Genomic DNA, 16,963 nt, shown 5'->3' on the forward strand with positions numbered 1-16,963 from the left:
AACTCAGGGGTGAAATCAACCAACTAGAAACAAGAAGAACTATTCAAAGAATCAACCAAACGAGGAGCTGGTTCTTTGAGAAAATCAAGAAGATAGACAAATCCTTAGCTAGACTCACTAGAGGGCACAGGGACAGCATCCTAATTAACAAAATCAGAAATGAAAAGGGAGATAAAACAACAGATCCTAAGAAATCCAAAACACCATCAGATCCTTCTACAAAAGGCTATACTCAACAAAACTGGAAAACCTGGATGAGATGGACAAATTTCCAGATAGATACCAGGTAACAAAGTTAAATCGGGATCAGATTAATGATCTAAACAGTCCTATATCCCCTAAAGAAATAGAAGCAGTCATTAATAGTCTCCCCCCGTCCAAAAAAAAAAAAAAAAAAAAAAAAAACAAAAAAACAAAAAAACCTCTGGACCAGATGGGTTTAGTGAAGAGTTCTATCAGACCTTCAAAGAAGATCTAATTCCACTTCTTCACAAACTGTTCCACAAAATAGAAGCAGAAGGTACTCAATTCATTCTATGAAGTCACAATTACTATGATACCTAAACCAAAGAAAGACCCAACAAAGATAGAGAACTGCAGAACAATTTCCCTTATGAATATCGATGCAAAAATACTCAATAAAGTTCTTGCTAACTGAATCCAAGAACACATCAAAACAATCATCCATCCTGACCAAGTAGGTTTCATTCCAGTGATGCAGGGATGGATTAATATATGGAAATCCATCAATGTAACCCTTCATATAAACAAACTCAAAGACAAAAAACACATGATCATCTCCTTAGATGCAGAGAAAGCATTTGACAAAATCTAACACCCATTCATGATAAAAGTCTTGGAAAGATCAGGAATGCAAGGCCCATACCTAAACATGATAAAAGCAATCTAAAGCAAACCAGTAGCCAACATCAAAGTAAATGGTGAGAAGCTGGAAGCAATCCCACTAAAATCAGGGACTAGACAAGACTGCACACTTTCTCCATACCTACTAAATATTCTACTTGAAGTCCTAGACAGAGCAATTCCACAACAAAAGGAGATCAAAGGGATACAAATTGGAAAGGAAGAAGGCAAAATATCACATTTTGAAGATGATATGATAGTATATATGAGTGAGCCTAAAATTTCCACCAGAGAACTCCTAATCCTGATAAACAGCTTCAATGAAGTAGCTGGATATAAAACTAACTCAAACAAGTCAATGGCCTTTCTCTACACAAAGGATAAACAGGCTGAGAAAGAAATTAGGGAAACAAAACCCTTCTCAATTGTCACAAATAATATAAATACCTTGGCATGACTCTAACTAAGGAAGTAAAATATCTGTATGATAAGAACTTCAAGTCTCTGAAGAAAGAATTTAAAGAAGATCTCAGAAGATGGAAAGATCTCCCATGCTCATGAATTGGTAGGATCAATATAGTAAAAATGGCTGTCTTTCCAAAAGCAATCTACTGATTCAAAGCAATCCCCACCAAAATTCCAATGCAATTCTTCAATGAATTAGAAAGAGCAATCTGCAAATTCATCTGGAATAACAAAAAACCTAGGATAGCAAAAATTCTTCTCAAGGATAAAAGAACCTCTGGGGGAATCACCATGCCTGACCTAAAGGTGTACTACAGAGCAATTAAGATAAAAACTGGTATAGGGACAGACAAGTAGACCAATGGAATATAATTGAAGACCCAGAAATGAAACCACACACCTATGGTCACTTGATCTTTGACAAGGGAACTAAAACCATCCAGTGGAAAAAAAGACAGCACTTTCAACAAAAGGTGCTGGCACAACTGGCTGTTATCATGTAGAAGAATGCAAATTGACCCATTCCTATCTTGTTGTACTAAGGTCAAATTTAAGTGCATCCAGGAACTCCACATAAAACCAGAGACAATGAAATTTATAGAAAAGAAAGTGGGGAAACGCCTCGAAGATATGGGTACAGGGGAAAAATTCCTGAATATAACAGGAATGGCTTGTGCTTTAAGATCGAGAATTGACAAATGGGACCTGATAAAATTGCAAAGCTTCTTTAATGCAAAAGACACCATCAACAAGACAAAAAGGCTACCAACAGATTGGGAAATGACCTTTACCTATCCTAAATCAGATAAGGGACTAATATCCAATATACATAAAGAATTCAAGAAGGTAGACTCCAGAAAATCAAATAACCCCATTAAAAAATGGGGCTCAGAGCTAAACAAAGAATTCTCACCTGAGGAATACTGAATGGCTGAGAAGCACCTGAAAAAATGTTCAGCATCCTTAATCATCAGGGAAATGCAAATCAAAACAACCCTTAGATTCTATCTCACAACAGTCAGAATGGCTAAGATCAAAAATTCAGGTGACAGCAGAAGCTGGCGAGGATGTGGAGAAAGAGTAACACTCCTCCATTGTTAGTGGGATTGCAAGCTTGTACAACTACTCTGGAAATCAGTCTGGAGGTTCATCAGAAAATTGGACATACTACTACCGGAAGATCCCTCAATACCTCTCATGGGCATATATCCAGAAGATGTTTCAACTGGTAAGAAGGATACATACTCTACTATGTTCATACCAGCCTTATTTATAACAGCCAGAAGCTGGAAAGAACCCAGATGCCCCTCAACAGAGGAATGGATACAGAAAATGTGGTACATTTACACAATGGAGTACTATTCAGCTATTAAAAAGAATGAATTTATGAAATTCCTAGGCAAATGGATGGACCTGGAGGGCATCATCCTGAGGGAAGTAACTCAATCACAAAAGAACTCACATGATATGTACTCACTAATAAGTGGATATTAGCCCAGAAATTTAGAATAACCAAGATACAAGATACAATTTGCAAAACACATGAAACTCAAGAAGAAAGAAGACCAAAGTGTGGACACTTTGCCCCTTCTTAGAATTGGGAACAAAACACCCATGGAAGGAGTTACAGAGACAAAGTTTGGAGCTGAGACAAAAGGATGGACCATCTAGAGACTGTCATACTGGGGGATCCATTCCATAATCAGCCTCCAAACGCTGATACCACTGCATACACTAACAAGATTTTGCTGAAAGGACCCTGATATATCTGTCTCTTGTGAGGCTAATCTTGGGCCTAGCAAACACAGAAGGGGATGCTTACAGTCAGCTATTGGATGGATCACAGTGCCCCCAAGGGAGGATCTAGAGAAAGTACCTAAGGAGCTAAAGGGATTTGCAACCCTATAGGTGGAACAACAATATAAACTAACCAGAGCTCGTGTCTCTAGCTGCATATGTATCAGAAGATGGCCTAGTTGGCCAACAGTGAAAAGAGAGGCCCATTGGTCATGCAAACTTTATATGCCTCAGAACAGGGGAATGCCAGGGCCAAGAAGTGGGAGTAGGTGGAGGGGAGGAGGACTTTTGGGATAGCATTGGAAATGTAAATGAAGAAAATACCTAATTAAAAAAAGATGGGGAAAAAAAGAATAAATAGATTGCAATTGTGCTCTGAACAATGATGCATGAAGAGAGGAGGTGTTGCCTTGTAAGCTCACCAAACTCTTACTTACCTTTTGCAAATAAAATTATTAAATTATTTTATAACCAGAGCCATTAAAATCAGTTTCTAGGATACATGCATCAGAAAATATTTTCTTAGTAACACACTACCATGAGATGTTTCAGTAACCAACACAAAGCTAACTCACAGTTCTAAGAAGTTAAGAGATAGTTAACCCCATATCCAAGTATAAATAACCTTTTGAGAACAAAAAATTAGGTTACTCCCCCTCAATCCTACAAGTTACAGCCTTAAGAACGTTTTATAATATCATAATGAAGAAAGTCATGGACTGAATCAGCTTTCGATGCATTAACAGAAATATCAATAGGAACATTAAGTCAAAGTCATGAAATCACTTCTGTAGAGCTCAGTTGCTAACAACATATTTATTAGTATGGTAGATGGTAGTAGCTTATAGTATGTTGACAACATCTTTTACTTGTTTGTTACAAGGACATTAGTCCATCAGAGATGGGAGTTAAGGGTTATAAAGTTTGCCCAAAAAATTGTAGTTAGTTCTTGGACCTGTGATTCCTAGTTCTCCATAACCACTGAAATTTTTATAAGTTAATTAGCCTAGCTGAAGGATTAGTGGAAGTCACAACACTTTTCAGGAAGGTTTCTACATACAATACTAGCTGCTACAGTCTAATTAATTGTATTTTACATGATTTCATAGAACATAGCTCTTGGTATGGTTCTCTTTAAAATGGGGGCTTGAAGGATGAATCTACTCTTATAGAGGATATGTGTTTCAGTATTAGGAACCACTTCAAGTGGCTCACATCTCTCTCTTCTTGATTCCTCTAGAACCTGTCTATACATGCTACACATAAACTCACCAAGGCACAAACACAATGCAAAATAAAAAATTTATACATGCGCACGCACACACATACACACACACATATATATACACATACACACACACACATATATATATATATATATATATACATATATATATATACACATACACATATGTGTGTGCATGTGTGTGTGTGTGAGTATGAGTGTGTGTGTTTATGTCTGTGTAGTGTCTGTATTTTTAGAATTTATTCTACATGGTGCACCATCTTATTAAAAACTGTGTATGTCTCTGCAATAGATTTTTTTTGAACACACAAATACTTTATCAAAAGTTACATGGTCAGCAGTTGCTAGGCGTAAGATTTGAATGCATGTATGGCTGGCTACCTATAAGTTTTTTGCTTAGGTGTACATTTATCCAGAAGGTGACTCAAGCCCACTGAATGCTGAAGAAGGCAATACCAGATTTAGAATAAAGTAAAAACATTCTGTTTTGTTTGCCATATACCATATGCTGACTATACTAAATTCAGACTATAAAACATGAGTTTCATGTTTCTTCACAAACTGTAAATGATGCTAGTTTAGGACAAGGGGAATAGCACACCTCATATTTGCCTACTATGGCTACTTTCCTTCATTTAAATCTCTGACTCATTGACTCCACAATGTTTATTAGGAGATCCTATAAACCTAACATGCCTTAAATGCAACAATATAAGGCAGGAAATGGAGGACAAGGTGAATAGGGAAATGATTATTTTGGGAGAATTTGTTTGTGTATGAATTATGAATAAATATGATCAAAAGGCACCTTACGATATTCTCAAAGAATCAGTAGTAATGAAAAAAAAAAGTAGGAAACATGATCTGGTATTGGATGAAGGAAAAGGACTGAAGCCCTGAGGGCCAGCAGAAAGAATGAAACAGGCAACTTAGGGAGACAGGAGGTTGGGGATGGGGCTTCCAGAATGCACCAGAGGCCTGGGAGGTGAGAGACTCTCACGACTCAAAGGGAGGGACATTATATGAAATGCCTAACAGAAGGGGGAGGGAACTTATGGAGCCACCTCCAGCAGGAAGACAGGACATCAAGTGAGGGATGGGGTTTCCATCTCACAGTCACAACTCTGACCCATAATTGTTCCTGTCTGAAAGAATTACTGGGCTGGAAATAGAGAGGAGCCTGAGGGAAAGAAGGTCCAGAAACAGGCCCAAAGTGGGATGCAGCTCAAGGGGAGGTCTCAGGGCCTGACATTATTACTGAGGCAATGGAGCACTAACAAAATTGGATCTATCACAACAGCCGTCTAACAGATCCAACAAGCAGCTGAGTCAGAGGCACATATTTGCACCCAACCAATGGACAGAAACACCTGTCCCCTGTTGTTGAAATAGGGAAGGCTGAAAGAAGCTGAAAAGAAGGGTGATTCTGTAGGAGGATTAGTAGTCTCAATTAATCTGGACCCCTGAGATCTCTCAAACAATAGACAACCAAACAGGCAGAATACACCAGCTGTTATGAGGCCCCCAACATACATTCAGTAGAGGACTGTCGGGTCTGTTCATTCAGAAATGAGGCACCTAACCCTAAAGAGATTGGAGACTCCAGGGAGTTTAGAAGTAAGGTGTAGTTGGGGGTGTGTAGATCCATGTGGAGACAGGGGTGTGGGGAGGAAGTATGGGATGTGGAACAGGCAGAGGATGGATGAAGGTGGCAAGAATAAAATATGGAGTGTAAAAAATAAACTAATTAAAATGAAAAAAATTCCTTGTTTTCTTACAAAGCAAACTAAAGGCTTGAAAAGAAATAGAAAACATTGGTCTCCTCCAAAGTATTACTACTTAGATTCTCACCTCTCCAGATATACATTCAAGTGGTTTGACCTCAGGCATCTGGGGACACCGGGCTTGAGCTAAGTGCTGACATGAGTAAGTCTTGCACCTGTTCCCAGCAATAACTGGTTCTCAATGATTTGCATGCTCTCACTTCACAGCCTTGGGGACTTCTTCATATACCAGTCACACATATCCTGTACCGTTGTCATTGCAGTCAGGACTCAGCATGGACATGAGGGCCCCTGCTCAGTTTTTTGGGATCTTGTTGCTCTGGTTTCCAGGTAAAATGAACTAAAATGGGAATGTCACTGTGATTAGTGTTGATTGGCATTTGGGAGATTTTATCTTTTATAATGCTTACCTATGTAGATATTCATTATGTTTCCATTCCTAGGTATCAGATGTGACATCAAGATGACCCAGTCTCCATCCTCCATGTATGCATCGCTGGGAGAGAGAGTCACTATCACTTGCAAGGCGAGTCAGGACATTAAAAGCTATTTAAGCTGGTACCAGCAGAAACCATGGAAATCTCCTAAGACCCTGATCTATTATGCAACAAGCTTGGCAGATGGGGTCCCATCAAGATTCAGTGGCAGTGGATCTGGGCAAGATTATTCTCTAACCATCAGCAGCCTGGAGTCTGACGATACAGCAACTTATTACTGTCTACAGCATGGTGAGAGCCCTCCCACGTTGATACAAGTAATAACATAAACCCCATGAAAGCAGAAGTGAGAGGCCCCGCCTGCTTCTCATGAATCACCCACTTTAAGTATTTCTTAGATGTCACAGGTCTCTCTAAAAGCCTGGGGTCATGTCAGGTGTGGTCTTAGGTGTACTATTCTCTGCTCATACATTATTGTCTCAGACTGCTAGTATCAGATGAGCTCCATGTCTGTGTCTCATGGTACTTGTCTGGTGGTCATCTCAGGATTGTTCCCCACCTTGTCCACCTGAACAGCCCATTGAAAGTATTGTCTGTCTCAGGCTCACTCATGCCCATGGCCCTGGTTATAGGCAGGGTTCTTTTAGTCTCTGGCTCCCCATCCTGGAAGACTGTCTGCCCTTGCCTCATGCCAATCAGTCTGTCTTAGGCTCACTTATCTCAGGGAATGTTAGGCTACTAATCATTCAGATGCTCATAGGTCATGACAATGAGATGACCAAAAACATACCATCTCTCTTCATTGCCTCCTACTGACACTCAGTTTGCAGAAAAAACGCACACCTGCTATGCCTCTGGGAGGCAGGAGTACACCACAGTCTTGACCATTCTAATTTTATACAAAGGAGAAGAATAAAGTTAGAAGACATAATCCACATTTTTAGGATTTCAATTTTCTTCATTATGCTTTCCTTGACTATCTACACAAACTCTAGACAGAGTTTACCAACCTTCAAAACTCTTTCAGGGATATTATATGCATCATATTGATTTTATTAGCAAACTGTCGTTGATATCCATTTAAATTTCATTTTATGGGACTGGAGAAAAAAACCCAGTGGTTAAGAGCATTTGTTTATCCTGAAAGTGACTTGGGTTTGACTCTCAGCACCCATAAGGTAAACAACAACTGTTTCTCTTAATTAAGTATTTATTTATTTATTTATTTATTTATTTATTTATTTATTTAATGTGTTTTGTATGTAGGAGTTCTGTGTTTACACAGACACACACACTCATATACTAGAAGAGGAAATCTAATACCATTACAGATGGTTGTGCGTCATCATATGGATGCTGAGAATTGAACTCAGGCCCTCTACCAGCAGTCAGTGCTCTCAACCATCCCACAGCTGTTTTAATTTCATTTTCAGTGGACCCTGCACTGTCTTCTGTCCTTTGATGGTCCATGTACATAATGTTGTTAGGGACAAGCAAACAATACATACATTCGATTTTATTAAAAACAAAAAGCAGTTTACAGTATCAACACAGATATATCCTTTATTCACTTGTATACCTTTTAAGATACAGAGCTATTATTCTATCCTCAATGTATATAGAGAGACTACTGTAATTACTTTCAAATATTTATGTTGAGCTTCCTTGATTTATGAATTTGTATACTATTGTCATTGGCAAACTTTTTTTTCATTCATTTCATTGCTCATTTCTTACTGCATTTCTTGTATCTGGGCTGTTTTAGAACAAAATGGCAAAAATAGACATTTTTGTCTTATCTATAATCTGCCGCATAAATGCCCAATATTTCTCTACTGAGTTTTATATTTGCCTGAGCTTTATATACAGCACATGACAGTAAGATATTTTTGTGACAGTGGTTTCTTCTTTGAAGATACATGATGAAGACTTAATGATACACATAAGACAGTATTGTGTTTGTTTTATTCTTCCTATGGGACAGAGGGCAAACTACAGGTTTTCCTGGTTACCCAATGATGGATATATTACTGAATATACAGCCTTGGTGAATTTCATCAGCAGACTTGCTGAACTGACCTGCCTGAACCCCTGATGTCTTGGTTTTTCATCCAGATCCAATCAGGACACAGACATCAGAGATGAATACAATCATTGGTGGGGCCTTCTTAAGGCCAAACAACTCCCCCCATTTCCCTATTCTTCTCCGTCCCTTCAAATGTATCTCAACGCCCATATTCAACTTGAAGAAGTTATGAAAAGTTGTTATCCCAGTTCCTTAAGCTTTGGGACTGGATGTGGTTAATATAGGTTGTCTTTGACACTAAAATTTTGAAGTACAGGGCTTAGACCAAGTCCTTCTATTACTGTTATTATAAAAAGATCTGAGATGTTTAAGCCTGTGAGTAAAGGGCCAAATAGAAAATTCATGGCTCTGAGTTTATTGTTAGCGTGTTTTCAGTTATTTTATTTAGAAATGGCTGAAAGTAGTTAACAGAAAACAGTCTAGATTACTTCACATAGATTGTTGGTCTTCAAAAACATCAGAAGCCCACAGAATGTGATGTTTAATGTTATTTATTCACTGGGTGTTGAGACCAGTTTGCTCCTGACAGCTTTACCTGTCTCGGAATCAATAAAGAAACAGAACATCTTTGAGTTACTCCACTTGTGGCGAAACAACCACTAGGCAAGAATTGCCTCATTTCATCAACAGACATAGTACTGTCCAAAGAAAAACACAATGACAGGTTATGACAGCTTGATTCTGAAGAGGCAGAGTAGGCTAGAGCTTAATATTCCTGTTTCTCTAACTCTGTCAGATGACCCTGGCCAGTAGCCTGAACACTGATGCTTCAATGTGTTGAAGTATGGGATAGTCCAGGTGAACAGTGATCTCTATGGATTGGCTAAGTTTTGAAAGCTGTTTTAGGCTTCCTATATATTTTCAGTTAATATCAGCCATTTTGGGATTTCTGATGGGATTGAAAAATTACATAGTTTTCTGCTGACCCAGGCTTTTTAATTTGAGAAGAACAGTTTTGAGAGAATGATTTTCAGATAGCATTCAATCTAACACTTGGACACAGGGGGAAATGCCCTGAATAGAACACTAATGGCTTATGCTCTAAGATCAACAACAGACAAGTGGGACCTCATAAAATTGCCAATCTTCTGTAAGGCAGAGGACGTTGTTAATTGGACAAAACGGCAACCAACAGATTAGGAAAAGATCTTTACCAGCCCTACATGCCATAGAAGGCTAATATCTAGTATATACAAAGAAATGAAGAAGTTAGACTCCAGAGAACCAAAAGCCCTATTAAAAATATGGTACAGAGCTAAACAAAGAATTCTCAACTGTGGAATCTTGAATGGCAGAGAAGCACAGAAAGAAATTTTCAACATGCTTAATCATCTGGGAAATGCAAATCAAAATGAATCTGTGATTCTAACTTATAACCATCAGAATTGGTGAGATAAAGCAAACAAACAAAAGACAAAACAAAACAAACAAACAAAAAAACTGAAAGGGACAACATATGCTAGAAAAGGTATGATGCAATTGGGAACACTCCTCTATTGCTGGTGGGAATTTAAGCTTGCACAACCACTCAGGAAAACAATTTGTTCGTTTCTCAGAAAATTTAGAATAGTTCTACCTCAAGACCCAGTTTGAAGATATTGACACAACAGTTAAATAAAATAAAATAAAATAAATCAAAAAACTTTTAACCAAAAACATCCAGGAAATCCAGAACACAATAAAAAGACCAAACCTGAGAATAATGGAAATGGAAGGCAGCAAAGATTCTCAGCTCAAAGAACCAGAAAACTTCTTCAACAAAATCATAGAAGAAAATTTCTGCAACCTAAAAAAAAAAAAAAAAATAGGTGGACGCAAATGTACAATAAGCCTCTAGAACACCAAAGAGACTGGACCAGAAAATAAAATCCTCTTGTCACATAATAATCAAAACAGTAAATGCACAGAGGAAAGAAAGAATATTAAAAGCTGGAAGGGAAAAAGGCTCAGTAACATATAAAGGCAGGCATATATCATAATTACACTGGACTTATCAACAGAGATTCGAAAAGCCAGAAAAGCCTGAACAGGGGTCATGTAGACCCCAAGAAAAAACAAATACCAGCCTAGGCTACTATAACCTGCAAAATGCTCAACCAAAATAGATGAAGAAACCAAAATATTCCAGGACAATATCAAATTTAAACAATATATGCCCACTATTATACCCCTACAGAGGATTCTATAACCAAAACTGCAAACAAGGAGGGTACTTACACTAAAGAAAAAGCAAGAAATTAATTATCTCCCAACAAAACCAAAATATACAAATAATATACAAATGCATATACAAATAATGTCACCTACAACAACAACTATAACAGGAACGAAAAATCATCTGTATTTAATATGTCTCAATATCAACAGAGTTAATTCCCCAATAAAATCCATAAGCAAATACACTGGAAATCCAAGCACAATCCAGCATTTTGCTACATACAAGAAGCACACCTCAATGACAAAGGCAAGCAGTACCTCAGAGTAAAAGACTGAAAAAAAAGTCTTACAACCAAGATGTCCCAAGAAACAAGCTGAAGTAGTCATTTTAATAGTCAATAAAATAGACTTTCAACCAAAAGTTATCAAGCAAGAAGGGGAAGGATACTTGATATACATGAAAGAAAAAAATCCACCAAGAAAAAGTCTCAATTAAGAATATCTATGCCTCAAGTGCAAGGTTACCCACACTCATAAAAGAACTTTACTAATCTTCAAAACATACATTGAACCCCACACAATAATAGTGGGACTTTCAACACCCCACTCTCACCAAGCAACAGAGTGGAGAGCCGTGCCACGAGCAATCGCCATTATAAGATGGTGCTGGCTTCCACTGCACCTAACTAGTAAACAAGCCTTATGCGCAAGTGCAAGAGTGAACTCACACCTAGTCACTGCCCATCTCGCGGAGTAGTAATAGGGTGATGGGCGAGCAACGAATCAGGAGCTGTCACGCCACATCAGGTGCTGAAACGTCACGCTGCTGGCTATATAAGCAGCGCCATTTTCCCGGTTCGGGGTCTTCCCTCCTGATAAGTAAGCAACAAAAACTTTGCCGAAGAAGATTCCAGTTGTCCTGAGCGTGTTCTTGCCCGTGGGGACAAAAGCTCGGGATACAACAGTTCATTGAAACAAAAACTAAACAGAGACACAGTGAAACTAATAGAAGTTTGAATAATGTGGACTTAAGAGATATCTACAGAACATTTCACCCTAAAAGAAAAGAGTATACCTTCTTCTCATAGCCTCATGGTACCTTCTCCAGAACTGATCAAATAATCAGTCACAGAACAGGCTGCAATAACAAGAAGATTGAAATAATACCAAGCTCCCTATCAGATCACCACAGACAAAGGCTAGACTTCAGTAACAAGGAAAACAACAGAAAATCTACATACCCATGGAAGCTGTACCACTTTCTCCTTGATGATAACTTGGTTAGGAAAAAAATAAAGAAAGAAATTAAAGACTTCCTGAAATTCAATGAAAATGTCACAGCATATCCATACTTATGGAACATAATAAAAGCAGTGCTAAAAGGAAAATTCATAACATTAAGTGCCCCCATAATACATTGGAGAGGTCCTACCATAACAACACCACATCTAAAATCCCTAGAAGAAAAAGAGACAAACACAACCAAGAGGAGAAATCTGCAGAAAATAGTCAAACTCAGGGATGAAACCAAACAATTAGAAACAAAGAGAACAATATAAAGAATCACCAAAACCAAAAGCTGATTCTTTGTGAAAATCAACAAAACAGATAAACACTTAGCCAAACAAACTAACGGAGACAGACATAGTATACAAATTAACAAAATTAGAAATGAAAAGGGCCACATAACAGCAGAAAATGAGGAAATAAAAAAATCAAATCCTACTATAAAAATCCATAATCAATTATCTAGAAAATCAAGATGAAATGGATTAATTTTTAAGCAAATTATCATATACCAATGATAAACCAAGAGCAGGTAAATTATCTAAACATCCTGTATCTCCTAAAGAAATAGTAGAAGTCATCAGAAGCTTCCCCATCCAAAAAAGTCCAGAGACAAATGGCTTCAGCACAAAATTCTACCAAACCTTTAAAGAAGTCATACCAACACTGCTCAAAAACCTTTCATAAAATAGAAACAGAAGAACCACTACCTAATCCATTCTATGAAGGCACAATTACTCTGATACCTACACCACAGAAAGACCAAAGAAAATAAAAGTACTTCAGACTAATTCACTTAGGAATATCAATGCAAAAGTATGCAAAACAATTCTAGCAAACAGAATCCAAGAACATATCAAAACTATTGTTCACCAAGATCAAGTAAGTTTTATCTCAGGGTTGCAATCTTGGGTCAATATATGAAAATTCATTAACAAAATCCACTATACAAACAAAATCAAACTCACATGATCATCACATTAGATTCTGAAAAGGCATTTGATAAAATAAAACACCCATCACGTTAAAAGTATTACAGAGATCAGCAATTCAAGCACAATTAAAGCAATATACAGGAAATCAACTGCTAATAAGAAATTAAATGGACTGATACTTGAAGTAATCACACTAAGATTAAGGACAAGAAAAGACTGGCCATTGTCTCCTTATCTATTCAATATAGCGCTCTAAGTTAGAGCTAAGTCAATAACACAACAAAACAGAGATCAAGGGGATACAAATTAGGAAAGAGGAAGTCAAGGTATCACTATTTGCAGACAATATGATAGCGTACATAAACATTCCCAAAAGTTCTACCAGAGAACTTCTATAGCTGAAAAACATCAGCAAGGAGGCTGGGTATAAAATTAACTCAAAAAAGTACAGTAGCTTTCTTTTATACAAATGACTACTAGGTTAAGAAAGAAAATATGGCAACACTCTTCACAATAGTCATAAACAAAATAAAATATCTTGGTATAACTCTAACCAAACAAGTGAAAAATCTGTATGAAAAGAACTTCAAGTCTTTTAATTAAAAAAAAAAAATGAAGAAGACCTCAGAAAATGGAAATATCCCCCATGCTCATGGATAGGAAGAATTAACATAGTAAAAATGACCAATCTACGACTACAATCAATCTACAGATTCAAGGTAATTCCCATCAAATTCCAACAAAGTTCTTCAGGGTCATGGAAAAAGAAATTCTCAATTTCATGTGGAAAAACAAAAAACCTAGGATAGTGAAAACAATACTTAAAGATAAAAGAACACCTGGGGGAATCATTACCCCTGCCCTCAAACTGTACTACAGAGCAATAGTGATAAAAACTGCATGGAACTGGTACAGAGACAGACACATTGATCATTGGAACACAACTGAAGACCCAGAAATAAAACCACACACCTATAGACAATCTTTTACAAAGAATCCAAAATATACAATGGAAAATGAATACATCTTCAGTAAATGGTTGAGGTCTAACTGGCAGTCAGTATGTAAAAACAAAAAATTAAAATAGATTCATATTTGTCACCTTGCACAAAGCTCAGGTGGATCAGGGACCTCAACATAAAACTAGAATAGAACTGAATCTCATAGAAGAGAAAGTGGAAATAGCATGACACTCATTGGCACAGGGGGAAATTTCCTGAACAAAACTCCAATGGCTCAGGCTCTGAGATCATGAATTTGTAAATGGGACCCATGAAAATGAAGAGTTTCTGTAAGGCAGAAGACATAGTCAATAGGAGAAATTGACAACCTAAAGAATGGGGAAAAAACCTTCACCAACTCCACATAACATAGAGGCCTAATATTCAAAATATATAAAGCAAGGAAGTAGTTGATCTCCAGAAAACAACCCAATCAAAAAATTGGTTATATTGCTAAACACAGAATTCACAACAAAGGAATTTCAAATGGCCAAGAATCACTTGAAATTTCGAAGTCCTTTGTCATCAGCAAAATGTAAACCAAAAGGACCCTGGAATTTCACCTTACACCAATTAGATTGGTTAATATCAAAAACCAAGGTACAAGTGCCTGTTGGTAAGGATGTAGAGAAAGAGGAATACTCCTCCATGGTTGGTGGGAATGCAAACTTGTATAACCTCTCTGGAAATCAATCTAGAGGTTCTTCAGAAAATTGGAAATAGATATATGTGAAGACCCAGATATACCTGTTTTGGGCATATAACCAAAAGATGCCCCACCATACCATAGGGGCTCATGTTCCACTATGTTCAGAGTGGCCTTGTCTATGATAGCCAGAAGCTAGAAACAACTTAAATGTCCCACAATGGAACAATGGAAACAGAAAATTTGGTTCATTTACCCAATGAAATACCACCCAAATACTCTGAGAAGCAAAACAAGGACATCATGAGTTTTGCAGGCAAATGGATGGAACTAGAAAATATGCTGATTGAGGTAACTCAGACCATAAAGGACATGCATGATATGGACTCACTAATAAGTGAATATTAGCCAAAAATACAGAATACTCCATATACAATTTATAGAACACAAGAAGTTAAACAAGGGAGGATGTTTCCACTACCACTTGGGAGGGAAAAGAAATCAATCACAGTATGCAAATGAAGGGAGGGATCTGGATAGGAGGGAAGAGGAGGATGGAAAAGGGGAACTTGATCAGGTATGGGAAGGGGGGAAAGCAGAAGTCCTGAGGGCCAGCAGAATGAATGAAAAATATGCAAGCTCACAGTATGGGAGGTGGAAAGACCCTCTAGGAAGTATCAGACACCTGGGAGGTGAGAGACTCTCAAGACTCAAAGGGAGGGGTCTTAGATGAAATGCCCAACAGTGGTCCACCTCCAGTAGAACGACAGAGCATCAAGTGGAGGGGCAGAGTGCCATTCCACAGTCAAATATTCTGACAGAGAATTATTCCTGTCTAAAAGAACTTCAGGGACAGAAATGGACAAAAGACTGAGGTTAAGGAGGTCCAGTAACTGGCTCAACTTGAGATTCCCAAGGGGAGCCTCCAAGGTCTGACCCTGATGCTATGGTGTGCATACAGACAGGAACCTAGCATGGCTGTCCTCTGAAAAGCAACATAAGCTAGTTACTGAGAGAGATGCAGATACTTTGACCCAACCATTGGACTGAAGTTGAATAACCCTGTGTTTGAATTGGGGAAATACTGGAAGAAGCTGAGGAGAAGGGTGACCTCCTAGGACAGCCAGCAGACTCAATTAACCTGGACCCCTGAGATCTCTGAGACACTGAGCAACAGACCAGGCAGCATCTATGAATTGGTTTGAGGCCCACATATACAGCAGAGGACTGCTTGGTCTGGCATCAGTGGGAGAAGAGTCTAAGCCTTTAGAGACTTGAAGCCTCAGGGAGTGTGGAGGGGAGGTATAGCAGTGGGTGTGGGCATCCTTTTGGAAACAGAAGGGAGGAAGAATGGGATGAGGAACTGTGGGAGGTCAGAATTGGAAGGGGAACTAGACTGTAAAAAATAAAAGTAATAATAATAATAATAATAATAATAATAATAATAATAATAATAATAAAAAACAAAACCCCAAATACCTGTGAGTCCATATAATTCTGGTGCTATGAGAGAGGGAAAAGACTGGTGGGAATTCTGTAGTGCCATTCCAGCTCTGTATATAGTGAAAGACCCTGTCTCATGGGAATATGACAGAGCTTTTAGATCAAGACATCTTTCTGTGGAGGGAGATACCACCAAAACTGAGTAGGATCGGGAGAGAACACAGATATTTATAATTGGCTTAGACAACAGTAAGGAAGGCAGACTGTATTTTCCTTTGAGGATATCAGTGACCTCTTTTAGATACCCTATGTCTAAAGATTGTTAGCAACTTAGAGATACTTGGTGAATAGTAATGGTCTTTCGGCATCAGATCTGGACTTCAGTCTTCTGAGGCACCACCCACTAGCAGCATTCTCTGAGAAATCCAATGTGGGGAATTGCAGGCTAGTCTCCAGTAGAGCTGAGGTCTGAACCTGGAGGTCATAATTCACCTACATGACACGGTAGGCGTTCCCTCACGCTCCTGGAACTCTGGCCCCTGCCTAAGTTACGGCCCCCCACAGCTCGCACAAGAGAAGCATGGTCAGTAGTCATGTAGACAATGGCCCAATCTTATGACCTTCAGGCTAAACTTCTCCCCAGTTACCTAGCAACAGTAAAGACCACAAAAGGGGTGTTCATCCCTACCTCACCTTCTTACTCTCTTACTGCTTACTCTCCTGTCTCCTTCTTGCCCCTCACCCTCACCACCCTCTCTCTCCCCTCTCTTAGTTTTCTCTCCTCTCTTCTCTCTCTTCTCTCTCTTTTTCTTCTC

General features: G+C 38.3%; 2 pseudogenes and 1 further gene; 2 read left to right on the forward strand and 1 right to left on the reverse strand.

The window, feature by feature from the left end:
- Igk (immunoglobulin kappa chain complex) overlaps positions 1-16,963 on the forward strand; it is a 3,171,119-nt gene that overhangs the window by 334,110 nt on the left and 2,820,046 nt on the right.
- Positions 6,432-6,897, forward strand: Igkv14-126 (immunoglobulin kappa variable 14-126; annotated as a pseudogene). Its single transcript is given in 2 exon segments — positions 6,432-6,486; positions 6,600-6,897. Coding segments are annotated over 2 exon segments (353 nt in total).
- On the reverse strand, positions 7,320-7,459 carry Gm25910 (annotated as a pseudogene).

Source organism: Mus musculus, chromosome 6 (genome assembly GCF_000001635.26).
Source record: "Mus musculus strain C57BL/6J chromosome 6, GRCm38.p6 C57BL/6J".
NCBI classification, from domain to species: Eukaryota; Metazoa; Chordata; class Mammalia; order Rodentia; family Muridae; genus Mus; species Mus musculus.